The 15,671-nt window shown below is 43.0% G+C and overlaps 2 protein-coding genes across 14 annotated transcripts; one reads left to right on the forward strand and one right to left on the reverse strand.

Moving 5' to 3' along the window:
• Positions 1–2,795: 2,795 nt before the first annotated feature.
• LOC111849124 (elongation factor Tu, mitochondrial-like) lies at positions 2,796–7,477 on the forward strand. Of its 11 annotated transcripts, XM_072704878.1 has the most exons (6): positions 2,803–3,206; positions 3,733–3,840; positions 4,751–4,890; positions 5,767–5,982; positions 6,163–6,484; positions 6,623–7,477. In XM_072704878.1, exons 4-6 carry the CDS (start codon positions 5,776–5,778, stop codon positions 6,643–6,645), a joined length of 552 nt encoding a protein of 183 aa, XP_072560979.1. In that variant the 5' UTR covers positions 2,803–3,206; positions 3,733–3,840; positions 4,751–4,890; positions 5,767–5,775; the 3' UTR covers positions 6,646–7,477. The 11 variants fall into 11 exon arrangements, with proteins under 11 accessions (XP_072560972.1, XP_072560982.1, XP_072560981.1 ...); XM_072704871.1 differs by lacking the exon at positions 4,751–4,890 and having other exon boundaries at positions 2,796–3,264; positions 3,733–3,829; XM_072704881.1 differs by lacking the exon at positions 4,751–4,890 and having other exon boundaries at positions 2,801–3,206; positions 3,733–3,829.
• A 529-nt stretch (positions 7,478–8,006) lies between these two features.
• LOC111849126 (uncharacterized) lies at positions 8,007–15,162 on the reverse strand. Of its 3 annotated transcripts, none has more exons than XM_023821733.2 (11): positions 15,049–15,162; positions 12,888–12,983; positions 12,444–12,548; positions 12,161–12,206; positions 10,758–10,810; positions 10,487–10,582; positions 10,260–10,343; positions 9,873–9,953; positions 9,592–9,663; positions 9,389–9,496; positions 8,007–9,003 (listed from the first exon to the last, which is right to left on the reverse strand). In XM_023821733.2, exons 2-11 carry the CDS (start codon positions 12,970–12,972, stop codon positions 8,906–8,908), a joined length of 828 nt encoding a protein of 275 aa, XP_023677501.2. In that variant the 5' UTR covers positions 12,973–12,983; positions 15,049–15,162; the 3' UTR covers positions 8,007–8,905. The 3 variants fall into 3 exon arrangements, with proteins under 3 accessions (XP_023677501.2, XP_023677500.2, XP_023677502.2); XM_023821732.2 differs by having other exon boundaries at positions 14,949–15,157; XM_023821734.2 differs by having other exon boundaries at positions 9,428–9,496; positions 14,949–15,152.
• Between the last annotated feature and the right edge of the window lie 509 nt (positions 15,163–15,671).

Raw genomic sequence — 15,671 nt, forward strand, 5'->3', positions numbered from 1 at the left:
GTGGGTCCAGTTAGTGTATGCGAAACGCCGTTTAATGTTTCCTGCTATATTAGATTCTGCTGAGATGGGCTAGGGCGGCAATAGGGAGCCTATTCTGCAACTACAGTTTTGCGTCCATGGTGTTTGCAATCGCAATCCTCGTATACAATAATTTGTACCAACCAGAGATCGTATTTATAGCTAATGCGTTTCTAAATTAAACTTAATTATGTTATCTGCATATATTCTGGAGTTTCAATAGAGTTGAGGGTATAGCAGACAACGTATGCTTTTAACTCCATGGACTCGATTTATAGGAGTGTTCGCGCTGAGGTGTGGGAGAGCTGTGCTGCTTGGTATTTGAATATGGTAATTGTGAAAATGAAAACTGGGCCATGACTGTCTGATTCCACCTCTGTGCCAATATAGCTCCGTCTATATATCTGCAGTGTGTTTAGCAAGATATGACTAAAAAAACACTCATTCAGAGAATTAATGCCTAATTAATTTTTCACAGTCAGTATGTTTATTGGACATATATATGTGTGAAATAAAATTGTGTGTGTACCATGATCAGAGGCCTACAGCAGAATATCATTGTGCGATGCTGCGTACACACAATTTCAGCGCTAATTGTACACCTATAGGTAAAATCGTCAGTTTAAATTTGCTCTTCAGCTACGACTGTACGGCATAATTTCATACATAGTTCAATGCGAGAAACTGCGGTTTAAGTCACATAGGCACTGAAAATGGTCAGGTGTGAGAGAATTTTCGCGACATGCTGCCGCCCCGTGGCTGAGAGTGAGTACTGCAACTGCTGAACTCGACCGGCGGAGTTGGTTGAGGTTTCCTTGTATGCGGCTATCGGGAACGAGCTCCCTGGTATGGAATGAGTGCAAGGATCAGGGTGTATTATGTCATACTCCCACCTGCCACATTAATATAAAAAACACACTTGAAGTACAAAAAAGTACGGCCTAGTGCCCTTTAGAGATCCATAGATACAGACAGCAATCAGGAAACGTGCGGATGTCTACAGAATGGTTACCTGCACGGAAGCAGTTATGTCCAGTGTGATGCTGCGCCTAATGACCTGGAGCAGGGAGTGTTGCTAGACAGTAGGTGAGAATGTTGCTACACCGTCCTGTATGGATGGCGGCTGATCTTGATCATTGAACTCCACTCCACGGTTTGACAGCAGTGAAGGGATTAATTTGTGATACTCAACTGGCAATTTAATGTCTGTGCATGAGTTTATCTGTTTGCATCTGCTGTCCTTTGGTATGCATGGTGGTCACTAGTATTTAATCACTGATGAATGGTACAGCTTTGCATTAAGCATAGATTTTATGGTGGAATGAAATACTTGCATTCAATGTCCTTTATGTTTTTAAAGAGGTTTTATGTCCTGTAGGAGGCAGAGTGGTGGCTCTGAGGCTAGGGATCAGTGCGAGCAATTTGAAGGTTGCTGGTTCAAATCCTGTGAATGCCTGGAGCGATCCTACTCCGTTGGGTCCTTAAGCAAAGCCATTAACCTGCAATTGCTTTGTCCTGGGTATGACATTAATCTATATCCAGCTCTGTAAGGAGATCCTCCAACTTGTAGGGAAATCTAGGGGTTGGTGGCAGGATTGGCACTCCAGCCACTGGAAAAAAACACACTGGTCCATTCGGACTAATGTGCTGCTGAGGTATCACCCACTGCACGGCTCTACTCAGGCTCTCATCCCTGAGGTGGTTCGTCTTGTGGTGGGTACAGCAATGTGTTGTAATCAGCGCGCGCCCCTTCATTCCTCTTATATCCTGCAGCGTATTTATTTGAAAATCCAAAACTTAAACTGAAAAGTTGATTAGATTTCTTTTTTTCCCCCGATTTTATCAGCCACCTATCGGTATCAGCTAATATAGCAACAATTGGCCATGGGCCCATGGTTAAAAATGAGCCGATATTTACTGCCGATAATTCCATTTAAAATGCTGACCCATATTACTTTGCACACCCGCATATTAAACAGTTACAAAAATGTATACTATGTGAAATTATTTTAACATTAGCGAAAACGACGTTATGAATGAATTTTGCAAATATTGCTCTGCTAAAATTTCAGGAAGAGGATCTACTAAACATTTCAACACAACAAATCTGAATACTCACCTTAAGGCGAGACAATGCATTATGCAGCGCATGAAAAGTTTCTGAAAAACAAATCCATTCCAATAGCGAAGGCTGCGGTACCGCCGAATAATGGTAGTCTGTCAGTAACGCAAGCTTTTGATATAAGAAAAAATCAGTGCAGACAGTGTGAAATCAAAAGATATTACTCGGAAAACTGTGTTTATCACACTTGATGATCAGCCCTTCTCTGTTATAAATGTCATAAATACACTACTGAAAAAATTAAAGGAACACTTATTAATCAGAGTATAGCATCAAGTGAATTAAACGTATGTGATATTGATCCGTGGCCTGTAGGGTACTGCGAAGCGGGCCGGTTACTGGCTTACCGGGGTAACTTGTCGGATTTAAGGTACCACAGTTTAAATTGACTTCATATTCCTTCACGTACATTGTGCCCAGACTACCTTAAATCCGACAAGTTACCCCAATAAGCCAGTAACCCCGCATCGCAGTACGGGCCACTGGTCAGTTAAGTAGCAGAGCGGGTTGTTACTCTGAGATTGTTGTTGTATGTCAGAGATGGTGTTTTCTTACCAAGAATAAATACTTTTTCATATTTTTGAAATATAATTTGTTTTCTTTTTATTAATTTGGGTCCCGTTAAACTGATTTAAATTTATGCAGAGCCTCCCAAACAATCGGTGTCAGTTTTCCAAATAATCGGCTATCGGTATCGGCCAGAAAATCCCTTATCGGTGCTTCACTACTTCAGGGTCATTTTCTACTATATTCATAGGCACTGGTTTGTCTTGACCAGTAGTGGGCTGTACTGTTAATTACATAATACAAATATTTTAAAAATGGTAAAACCGATAGCCTGTCACTTATGGGAGACAGCAATTAGACGCCCCTTTATATTCGCCTAAAGCAAATGTCAGCATTAAAGAATTATTAAGCCCCCAAAAAGGACTGTAATTCTAATTCTCCCATAGTGTGTTTGGTCGGTGCATTTTGGAACCTATGGCTTTCCGTACGCGTTCCCCGTTTGCCGTACAGGTTATTAAGATGGCTGCGTTGATACGACTCGGAATAATAGCCTTACCTGGTACCGTTTACAGATTGTATTTACAATATTGTGTTTTCATAGGCATGACGCCGGGAAGGTATAGTGCAATTACTATAAATAATTATGCTATGAATGTCATTAAAGGTGTTGTAATAAATTAGGAAAATATACTTAACTAGTTATTTGGGGTATGCTGTTATGAGGTTGTGTTAGGTGTCGTAGCAGAGCACAACGTCAGTATTTGCGGGCCATGAGTTAAAGGATTATAAACGTTTTCTGTTGAGTTTTTGCTTATTGGTTAGATACTTAGCTAGGTATATTAAAAGCAATAGTTAAAATATTTGTAGAACATTATAGACACATTATCAGTGCTGCTGAATCGCAGTCCAGCGGTACGTGTGGTTGTCATTGACAACCACACGTATCGCTGGACTGCGATTCAGTAGCACTGATAACGTGTCTATAATGTTCTACCAATATTTTAGCATTAAAGAATTATTAAGTTTTATTAAGTTCTTGCAGTTTGCTTTTACTGCCGTACGGTGGCGACATGTAATCCCTTCAGGCCTCTCCGCACGCGGACTGTGTTCACGCGTCCGCATGGAACATTTCGCACATGCGCAGAACGCGTGGGAGAAGGAAAGGGCAATATTGTTGTTGAGGTACCGAAACGGTTGGCTGTCACTTTACTGTTAACATTATTGTGTTTTCATTTTGAGTTTCTGGTGCTCACCTGAAGTGTGCATTACATGGACAAAAGTGTTTGGACTCACCTCTTAATCATTGAATTCAGGTGTTTCATTCAGACCCACTGCCACAGCCGTATACAGTCAAGCACCTAGCTATGCAGTCAGGTTTACAAACATTTGAGAAAGAATGGTCGCTCTAAAGATCTCAGTGAATTCAAGTGTGGTACTGTCATAGGATGCCACCTTTGCATGAAGTTTGTGATTTTTTTTTTCCCTGCTAGATATCACATGGTCTAATGTAAGTGGTATTATTGCAAAATGTAAGTGTTTAAGAACAATAGAAACTCAGCCACAAAGTGGCAGACAGAGCAGGGATGACAAGTGCTGAGCTGCATAGTGCGTAAAAGTCGCAAATGCTCTATTGACTAAATAACTGCAGAGTTCCAAATTTCCTCTGGCATTAACTCCAGCACAAAAACTGTGGGCCGGGAGCTTCATGGAATGGGCTTCCTTGGCTGAGCAGCTGCATGCAAGCCTCACATCACCAAGCGTGATGCCAAGCGTCAGATGGAGTGGCGTAATGCACTCTGCCACTGGACTCTGCAGCAGTGGAAATATTTTCTGTGGAGTGACGAATCACGCTTCTCTGTCTGGCAGTCTGAGGGATGAGTCTGGGTTTGGCGGATGCCAGGAGAACGTTACCTGCCTGACTGCATTGTGCCAACTGTAAAGTTTGGTGGATGAGAGATAATGGTATGGGGTTGCTTTTCAGGGGTTGGCCCCTTAGTTCCAGTGAAGGGAACTCTTAATGCGTCAGCATACTAAGACATTTTGGACAATTCTATGCTTCCAACTTTGTGGGAACAGTTTGAGGAAGGCCCTTTTCTGTTCCAGCATGACTGTGCACCAGTGCACAAAGCAAGGTCCATAAAGACATGGTTGGATGAGTTTGGTGTGGAAGAACTTCACTGGCCCACGCACAGCCCTGATCTCAACCCCATAAAACACCTTTGGGATGAACAAGAACAGAGATTGTAAGCCTGGCCTTCATGTCCAATATCAGTGCCTGACGTGACATGCTTTTCTGGGTGAATGAGCAAAAATTCCCACAGACACTCCAAAATCTTGCGGAAATCCTTCCCAGAACAGTGGCAGCTGTTATAGCTGCAAAGAGGGGGGACCAGCTCCATACTGATGCCTGTGGGTTTAGGGTAGGATGCCATAAAATTCCTCTAGGTGTAATGGCCAGGCGTCCCAATACTTTTCTCCATTTAGTGTATCAGGTGCACATATGAAACTATCTGGAAACAGACTACAGCAGGAACTTATAGATTAGGGAAACCTACCAGAGACATGAGTTTAGGGCTACAGCAATTGCAGGGAGCACAAGACAATTTGATGACAAGTCAAAGAGCAGGTGCCATGGCAAGAAATGCAAATACAAATAATGATTATATTTTTTGGCAAAACACTAGAATTTGTTTGAGGCAGTTATACGGTCTCTTAGTATACATCTATATATCTAGTATGTACATTTCATAAATTACTTGGCATATTTCAAATAGTTCTTTAAATCTCAGTTTTCAAGTCTTTATAATTTGAATATGCCATACAAATGTTTATAATGCCATATAGATGGCATACGTGTGCATGTTTGTGTTTTTGTGGGCGTATATATCAATCTGACTGGATTGAGAAACAATCCATATTCAGTTTTAATAGTTGTAGCGCTGTTGTTGCAGCAAATTTCTGCTGCAGCTTGGTCTTCTAATCGTACTTTATTCATATATTCTAACTCATAGCCTATAACTTATGTCTCTGCCTTCACCGGCAATCCTGAGTGGTGTGACCCGTTCAACCCTGAGGCCTTTCGGGTGCAGAATGAATCTCTCCCCCGGCTCCTCCCACAGAACGTGATCATGGGCGCGGCTCAGATGGACGCCTGTATCCTGGCGGTGGCTGCCACAGGCGGGCAGATGCACCAGATGCGAGAGCACCTAATGCTGGCGAGGCAGATCGACCTGCTGGACCTGGTGCGGCTGGAGGCGCGGGAGCTGCAGTCTGAGCTGGGCTATGACGGCGAGGCGGCCCCTGTCATCACTGGCTCCGCCCTCTGTGCCCTGGAGGTGATTGAGGGGCGGGGTCATGTTTTGCTGATTATGGCTCAATTCAAATGAGTTCAGTGATGTGATGTAATAATCAGAGGAATAAGTGGTTGGGTAGCTGAACTGTAAGGGGCGGGGCACTGGTGTAATTAGATGATGTAATGCCTCCCTCCTGTTGGGGTGTTACTCTCTCCCTCCCAGGGCAGGCAGCCCGAGCTGGCAGCTGAGGCGGTACTGAAACTCCTGGAGGCCCTAGACAGCTACGTGTCCCAGCTCCACAGGGAGCTGAACAAGCCGTTCCTGCTGCCTGTAGAGTCCATCCACTCCATCCTCGGTGTGGGACCCACGCCCAGCTGCTACACCGAGCTCCTGGCGTCTGCGAGTCCGAGGGCTTTACCCAGCACTGCCTTCTCCCCAGGACGGGGAACGGCGGTGACGGGAACACTGGAGCGAGGGGCCCTCAGCAGAGGAGACGCGTGTGAGTTTGTGGGACACGGCTGCTCCGCCAGATCTGTGGTGACAGGTCAGTAAGGTGCCCTCTGTTTGCACGAGTGTGCACGTTTGGATACCATGTTTACAACAAGCCGAGCTCGCACTAAAGTCTACAGCCTCATTTTGTTGTGCATGTGCGCAATAACAATAATGTTTTCTGGATTCAAAGATTTTTATTTCTCAGATGCATGAATGTAGCAGGGAAAGACATACTCCTGCACGTACAGTCATGCACTGCCCCGCCTCCTTGGCATCGAGGTGTTCCACAAGACCCTGGAGCAGGCTGAGGTGGGGGACCACCTGGGGGCGCTGGTGAGGGGGCTGAAGAGGGGTGACGTGAGGAAGGGGATGGTCATGTGCAAGCCGGGCTACATCAAGCCACACAGGACGGTACAGGCGCAGGTGTGTCTCCGCGGTGACGGCGGTGTTTGGCCGTGGAGTGACGGAGTCAGCGATGATGAGGCTAAGTATACTTAGCTCGGATGTGATGGAGATCGCCCTCGCCTGCTGTGTAAGTGACCAGAACAGGATGTACAGTGACTGAGCGGATGAGGATTAAATACATTTAAGGATTAATGACTGCTGGGCTGGGAAGTTTCCTTAAAGCTTATGGTAGCCCCCCCCCCCCCAAATCAAGCTGGAAAAGCTTGATTGAACTGCCTTATAAAGGCAAAACACATTAAACACATTAACTGCATATTTTATCAAAACTGACTTGTTACTGGCATAAGGTCACTTTGGGTTCTGTGTCACCTTGTGACAAAATATTGTAGTTCAGCTATGCTTGATGTTGAAGAAAATGCTGTCATTTACCCACCTACTACATGCCAAAAACAAATGGCCCTATTTCTCGTTCTCATTGTTAGCATGGTTACTGTGTTTTACCTCAGTGGGCCAGTATGGCAGAGTAATCCCTGTCGGTGTGTGTGTTGTTTGTGGGGACATATTTTGGATCCCCCACAATATAAACCTTAATTTTATAAAAAATCTGTAACTGTAATTAAAAAACTAAAATAACTAAAAAGTCTTGCATTTTATTTGGTTACTTATAGTTAAGGTTGTCACAGTCAGGGTTATGCCTATAGAAATGAATGGAGAATCCCCACAATCACTGGAATATATGAAGTGTGTCTGTGTGTCTGTATAGGATTTTCTGGGAAGATTAATTCAATTAAGCAGGATCATGTGGGAAGACCCCCCCCCAAACAGACCCCCTAAAAAGTAACTTATATGCTTCATTATTTTCCTGTTTTCATCAGTCTCTTACGGCACTAAAACGAGCATCGGTGGGAACAGAGTGGAGGGGGGGGGGGGGTGCTATTTGTCTGTATTTCTGTCACCCGACTTTTCTTTCCAGTTGTCATGCCAACCAAACAAGGACAAACGGACCCGTGTGTCCCATTGCAGTCAGAAACAATGGTGTGGAGCAGTAAAGCAGAAATGGAGACCTGGGCTAATTTCGGCGGATATTTGATGAAACGCACCATCCGGGCACCGGATCATCAAAGCAGCTTTGATGTTGATTGAGATATAAAAATAGAAGAAATCCCCGCTGGATTTACACATTTAAATTAGCTTGTCACTTAATTTAATAGATTTTTTTTTTTATTACAAATTACAATTACGTTCATTTAATTACAATTGGATTTTTACACACACGTGTGATATAACACAAGTGGCTATATAAGTGGGATATTTGGCACTTTGTACCTAACACGTCAGTAATAGAAATGTCGGCCCCCTTAGCATGGCCTGGTTTGGCCTGGCAAGGCTCCATAATGTGAGAAGGACACAACTATCTGTCGTGATCCTTCCTGTGATGAGCTGGTCTTGTTCATGTGAGTGTGGATCTCCCTGAGTTACCTGCATGCTGTGGGCAAGAGGAGCCAGCATGGGTTGGTGATTGTAAAGGTCTAGCCCCCTAGGACTGTCTGGGGATCCCTGTGGATCGGGTTAGGAATCACTAATCTTGGGAATACTGACCCCTTGTGGTCACAAGGACCAGCATTCTGCAACCTGAAACCAGATTTTTGCGCAGAACTTTGCGTAATACTGCATATCTAATAATGTACAGATTCAGGGAAATGTTTCCCTGTGACCGAGTGACAGGAACGTGACGAGGTTTGGCCATATTGCCCCTTCCAGCTGTTCACACAGCATCTGGGGAAATGGACGTTTCTATGAATGACATATAAATGGCAGCTGTATGACACCTGTAGATACACATATTTGGACATAGTATATTTTTTTCCTCATTCAGAAAATATTTACACCAAAAATCATGCCTAGACCTGGCTGAGCGCTTGACTCTGGGTTATGTTTTGGTAAAATTGTGCAAAACTACTCAACAGGAAAACATGTTGATTCATCATTGACCATCTCTCGCCCTCTTCTTCTCTGTCACTTTTGTGCAGTTTATTTTGCACGTCTTGCCGGGCACCGCGTCGCACGCTCACACGTATCCTCTGAAGTTGCCGCTTCCTTGGTCTTGGTGCCACACTCCCTCCTCCACATCTGGTATATCAACGCTCACCATTTTCTCGTAAGAATCTACCAGACCACAGGTTTTACATGGTTATTCCTTTGAAGTTGCATTTTACAACAGTGTCAAAAGTTGTCTTGCTTTAACTCTGGGGAAATATGTGTCAATCGACCAGCCCAAAATAATACCAAAGATATCTAAGCTGTAAAACCCATTTGGTGTGAGATGTAATCAGTCCTGGGGAAGTCACACCCAGAAATAATCCATTACAGACAGAGGTGGAAAGTGCAGGTTCAGAAAGTACAAATCCAGACCAAGGTTTTGTTTCAACCAACCAGTTGAGTACTCTGTGACTGTAACTCTTCATACTCAACTGCTTGGTCTGGATTTGTACTTTCTGGACCTGAACTTCTCACCTCTGTCTGCAATGGGTTACTTCTGTGAGTGACTTACTCAACACTGGATGTAATAGTCGATCGCCTTCTATTTTACCATCTTCCTCGGGGTAGAAGTCTGGGTGGATTTCATGTTGTGGGTCCATATCTACGTACGACTCCGCATCTGAGAAGGCAACAAGAGGTTGCTTTCTGGGTAGAGAGTAAGGCTGTGCTTTCTGGGACCCACATCTGGCCAGTCAGCATGCCCTTTGCACTTACCTATGTCATTTAGGCTCTCACTGTGCTGCATATAGTAGTCATCTGATACCATCTGACCAGGGTCAATATAATCTGGAAGCAAAGACGGACGGACCATGAGAGTGAAACCTCATAATTCTTTAGTGCTGAGATTTTCACTCCACCTGTGTTGTCATGTGACCTCTGCTCCATTGGGGTACGTGGTCATGTGACCTCTGCTCCATTGGGGTACGTGGTCATGTGACCTCTTTACACATACATGCACGTGTTGCTGGGATGGGGCCTGGCTGAGTCGTGCTCACCTTCGTTATCCCCCTCGAAAGGCTGCTCCTTCCTCTTGATAGTACTTGCGTACAACGGGCACACCATGTTTTCGTAGGACTCTAAGATCAGAATCAGGTTTATTGGTTGAGTTTGTTCTCTCACACATAGTGAATTTGTCTCTGGTTGTCAAGGGCCCTCATACATACAGCAGATACACAATTAGGATGGGACAGTCCAGTTAATATATACAACTTGGATGTGTGGTTATTAAATGTACAAAAAGTGCAAGAGTGCAGTACAAGGAATGTTAGAATAAATAACTATACAAAACATTAGGATGGAGTCAATTCGGAGTGAGTATGGTTGCGGGGCCTGGATGGAACTAATAGCCACAAGAGGGCGCCATACGACGGCCGAAGACGTACCGGATTCGGTTAGGGGCTGAGCTGCATAGTGGTTATCGAAGTTCCCTTGTGTTCCATCGTAGTCTTCATCTGGAAGCATGTAATCTAAAACGGGGAAGGGTTTACTTCATTGAAGGGATGCTGGAGACCCAGTGCTTTGGCTATGGATTTAAACACCGAAAGCTCCCCACCAAAGGGGGAGGCATAAACATCGGACATGTAGCGAAGCGTCGACACTCGATAATCACCTTTCTGGTCGTTCACACTGAACTGAGTAAGGGCATCCTGACTTTCGTAGATGCCCGTTTCTACGTTCTCGTAACTCAGCGTCTCTGCTGACTTCGCTGTGGAAATGATTAGACTCAGCTGATTTCCAAACAGGACACTAACACACCATCTAATAATTTGGGGACGGTAAGCACACAAACATTAAGCCTCCCACAGTATTTAGAATATGATTTCCGTATTTTCATATTGCATACATTTGCTAAACGTCATTTGTTAGCTTAACTACCCTACCTTTTTGGAGGGCCACCCCTGTGTCCAAGCTGTCGGAGATGATGCCATTCAAGCTGGAAGGACATGCAGATTTTAAGGTATGCCAGCCCCTCTGTGCATGAGACATCTGTAAATGATCTGACTCCTTTTGCCCAGGGCGACGGCACACATGACGTCACGTCAGAAAGAACCTGAGCTGATTGATGGCTCACGAAATTCAGAAATCCATCTAATACAGGGTAACGTTACTTGGGCATTTCAGCGAGTGCCTTGTTAAAAAAAAACAAGGAACGGGGGCTTGTTATTTTCCCTAAAAAATATATAGGCCATTTTAGATACCTATAGACAACTAAAAGATATGCTCTTTAAAACAATATACCCAGATACTCTGAAATGATCTGAACCTATTCAGTTCATTTTAACACATCCTTTGTTAACATACGTTAAAATGATTTCTCAAAAAGAGTATTTGCTTTGCCACATAAGACCCTGGTGATGACATCATTTGCCTTATTTTAGAGTTTTTCTCGATTGCTTTGGTACGTTTCATGAAACATACTTAACATTCTTACAACTACGAGAACATTTCTCAAAACAGTTCATGCATGTAGCATAACATTATAGTTTAGCTGCGAAACCCTGTAATTTACCCAAAGTCATATCTCAAAACCAAATAATTCCACCAATGAAGTAGCCATGCAGTGCCACCAAAATGAAAAGTACAATCAGCATCGTTTTAACCGTGAGAGTCAGAATGCTTAGATATATTGTCAGTATTTCAGTTCAAGTATGCATGCATGTAAGCATGTCCTGTGTGAACCAAAAACACAACAATGCCGCATCACTGCAGTTTATGCAGCATATTTTTAAATCATTTTGAAAGATGGGTTTACTGTTTTGCATGTGCCCATCAAACAAGGGACAGCCAGAGGACGTCCTCAGGACGACCCCGTGTTGTTATGAAAAATAAAGAAATCCTTCAAAAGCAAGTTATGACAACTTCCTGGAATAGAATTTTAAATATATAATTTTATCTTAAGTACTCCACATTATTAATGTTCCATCAGGATGTCCTTGAGTCGTCCTTTGAGGGCAACTCAAGGACAAAAAATGGCATCGTAAGGACGACCTAAGGACGTTTTGCTGTTTGGTGGCTGGTGGCTAACTGGATGATCTCTTACATATATGGTTTTGGGTGTACAGTTTTTACAATGGGAATCTACTTAATCTGTTTTGACCAACGAGACTAAAGCAACTGAAAATTGTGCCAAATTATGACAATTGTACAAAACCATTTCCATATATGTACTAAAATGGAGAAAACTGTAATGGCATTGTGAGGACTTGACGTTGTTAATAGGAAACCAGCTGCAAGTTGCTCTTGAAAGCAGTTGCCACTGTGTTGTTTTTGTTGTTGAGGATACCTCTGTTTTGCTTGCTTTGCTCTGTCACATCCGATCTCGTTTGCCTCTATTTAAAGACAAGGGGGGGGGGGGGTGTAATTTCATGTCAGACCATACATCTCTGTTCGCAACAGGTACTATTTTCTTAGTTTCAGAATAATAATTTGGAGAGAAACTGTTTTCACTAGAAAATATATTCAGTGTCAGCTCTGTTAGGTGCACCTGCTCATTAATGCAGACGGGCTGCTGCTATAAACAGTTACGTTGCTGCGATTGCAGTAGCAGTGGTACCGGGAGCACGCACCCGCTCTCCGCCGAGGCTGGGTCTTCAGAACCAGCAAGAAAAGACAGAGGCCCAGCAGGAAGGCCAAACCTGGTACCATGTACAGGATCCAGACACCCCCGTAACCTCGAAGAGGGAAAAGATGGTTAGAGAGCGTGCCGAGAGCTTTCATGCCGAGCCAACAAAATACTAAAACAGGGTTGCCAGTTTTGCTCAGCTGGCTGGCGTGATACTTTCAATTCTGCACACATATGCACACGCATTTGTATGTAGCAGTTTTATTACCTTTTAAATAGCCTGTAGGGTTTGCAAACTACACCAATGCTTTTGATGTAGCTAATTTTAGGTTTATAATGGAATCGTACAGATCTGCAGTAAGATTTCTTGCCTGATAGTGTGAAAGCGAGTGTCATGCCAGATGCGTGAGAGCTGGCAACCCTGCTAAAAGTTTATTATTATTATTACTGTGTTGTGGATGTTTGGAAGTTGGACTGATGGATGTAAAGTTGCATTGAATGGTGGTGCTTTGGGTAGTATTATTATGGCTCATAATCACCGGGCCTGAAAGAGATAAAGAGAGACGATGAAATGTACACAGGCTGTCGGACAGAGAAAGTCACTGTAAAAAAAGGAAGATAAATTTAGTTTGACAACGCATTCACAAAAATACTGAGGGATATTCAGCTTCCTGCTGGCATTGTAAATGATCGCATGTGATTCTGAGCAGCTCAAGTTGCGCCTGTCGCAACACGTGTCATCGGTCGGTTTCTGTTGACATGACAAAAATGGGCATCTGTGTCAAAATTTCCATTAGCTTCTGCATGATTATTTTGTGCATATTATTGTATTTTTGGTCAAATATGTATATCTTGTCCGTCTGGAATGTCCCCGATTATGAATCTGCATGCTATTGATACCTCGGATTTGCATTAAATCATACTATGGAATATTTATTTACACTGACCTTAACAGACTTTCTAAAAAGATTAAGAAAAGACGCACGGATTGGGAGACAAATAATTAATTTGACTTTCAGACCATGTCCCTATATGTGATACGGTGATACGGTTTCGTTAATCTCAGAATGATAATTTAGAAGGAAACTGCCTTTACTAGAAATGCATATACATACGTAGTACGGTGCAAATGTCAAAGAAAAATGTGTTTAAATGATCTTCATGTTGGTGCAAAACTGATGTCTGTTAAAATGTGTCAACTTTGCCATTTCAAAACCACTCATATAAAGTCACCCCAGTGTTTGCAACAACCATCCTGAACCCAATGGGCGTCGCCGCCATTAAATCACATTAAATTTACATTTCATAATTATTCATTTGGACCCCCCCACATTTAACTCTAAATATTAGTTTTATGCCAGTGCCCCCCCCTACATTCAAAATGCTTCTGATGCCCCTCCTACACCCACATGTATTTTTTGACCGGATCACTAGTACACCTTGTTTGGCTAATTAGTACCTCATTAAGTTACTTAACTGACTAATTGACTGATTAATTGGGCTGGTGGTGAAATGTAACAAATACATGGAACGGCTGAGGTTTGGGAACTGAAGCGGTGATCATCTAGCCATCCAACTAGATATCAGTAACGTTTCGGAGAACAGAAGGAATTCTTGTTTGTTTTTGTTGTGCACTTTCTCTCCTCTTGCTAAGTCTCAGTGCCTATGATCAGAAGGTCGCCGGTTCAAGCCCGGCTTCAGCACATTTGCGGGTCCTTGAGCAGGGCCCTTAACCCCCAGATCCCTGAGCACCGCTACGGGTGGCTGCCCTTCACCGCCAAGCTTTCTCTCACCTACGGAGAGTAAGATGGAGGAGGCGAAAAGAGTATTTTCCCACAGGGGATCAATAAAACTTTATCTTATATATTCAGCGTGTTCCTGAATTCGGCTACTGTTGGATTCACATCACATCATGCTATCGATGCTATAGTTGAATATCTTAGAATTAATTTATTAAATAACATCATGCAGATTAATATTTAATTACACCAATATTTAATTACACAAATTTTAAATTTAACCAATCTACAAGTGTATATGAGCTATTTTGTAACTTTGTTTTTTGCTTTTGTAGATCTACGCACTTGTATATGTACCATTTACTTTTATATGTCCTTGTACAAAACAAATCAGTTGTTTATGTTTGTTATGATCATTTTATTTCTCTGCAATTCAGGCTTTAAATTGATCACTTTGCTTCAAGTCTCCTCATCGTGCAGAGTATGGTCACTCTAATCTCAATTGTCATGTTATCGTAGTGCATTATAAATAGGGGATTAAAGATAAGACATTTTGTTGATTGCAGAGGGAAGGTCTTACGCATATGGCATCAAGATATAAAGAGAGCAGACGAACACATATACATCCAACTACAATATATATTTAATCACAGAAAGATTAAATATTACCAGTGTAACTTTGTTCATCACTTCTTCCTGTGTTAGAGCAAGTTCTACTCACCATGCAAAAAGCTGATTAATGGATGAAAAAACAAATGAGCCTCTCCTACCTTTAATCCCTGACTGTAAGTTTGAAATATAAGTTGAGTTCCCTTATGAGCATAAGCAGACGGTTGAGATGGGGCTCAGTGTGGGCCGGCGGAGACGTACGGTCGCGGAGAGGATTGTGCGGATACGGAGCTGGGGGGACCGATGAGGGGCGCAGATGTGAGAACAGCTCAACTCACTGGAGGTTAACAAACAAGAAATGGGGAAGTGAAAGGCAAGTGAACCAGAGAGGACGCGGAAACGCGCCGCTGTTTGCGTCCTGTCTGACACATGAAACGGTGTGTGTGTAGCGCCATGGATCGTAGACACATGCAAGAACTGGGAAGTGTGTTACTAATCACCAAGCCAAAGGTGAATATTTAACAACTAATGACCTTGGGGAGATGCTCTCAATAGTTTCAAAATTAACACCAGTTTTCATTGGTTGAAAATGTTCTCTGAATCATAGTTGCAACACTCGGTGCTTAACTTGAAGGTTCTTTTCTCTGCCCCCCCTCTCCGAGCCATATTTCACCCCCTTCCTGGATTTCTGGAGGTTGGGGTCGAGAGATGATGAAACATTTGGTGGTTTTTGTACTTATCGTGAATCAATCATGAGCTTCACTGATTACACATGGGACAATTAACGACTTTATTAGAATCATCAATTTATGAATTGACCTCAAACTATATTATTAATTATTAATTAAAATATCTGTAATGTGTGTTGCTGTGCTGGACTGGTA

This window comes from Paramormyrops kingsleyae, chromosome 22 (assembly GCF_048594095.1).
Source record: "Paramormyrops kingsleyae isolate MSU_618 chromosome 22, PKINGS_0.4, whole genome shotgun sequence".
NCBI lineage: Eukaryota > Metazoa > Chordata > Actinopteri > Osteoglossiformes > Mormyridae > Paramormyrops > Paramormyrops kingsleyae.

Bases quoted from the DNA above. Each gene is read 5' to 3' on its own strand.
- LOC111849124 (XM_072704871.1), top strand. From the start codon at position 3,122: ATGGCTTTCCGTACGCGTTCCCCGTTTGCCGTACAGGTTATTAAGATG. The intron at 3,830-5,766 runs GTACCGAAACGG...CTCCTCCCACAG, and splicing joins AGGGCAATATTGTTGTTGAG to AACGTGATCATGGGCGCGGC. The intron at 5,983-6,162 runs GTGATTGAGGGG...TCTCCCTCCCAG, and splicing joins CCGCCCTCTGTGCCCTGGAG to GGCAGGCAGCCCGAGCTGGC.
- LOC111849126 (XM_023821733.2), bottom strand. From the start codon at position 12,972: ATGAGCCATAATAATACTACCCAAAGCACCACCATTCAATGCAACTTT. The intron at 10,811-12,160 runs GTATCCTCAACA...ATGTCCTTCCAG, and splicing joins GCAAAGCAAGCAAAACAGAG to CTTGAATGGCATCATCTCCG. The intron at 10,344-10,486 runs GTGATTATCGAG...TCCCCGTTTTAG, and splicing joins CAGTGTGAACGACCAGAAAG to ATTACATGCTTCCAGATGAA.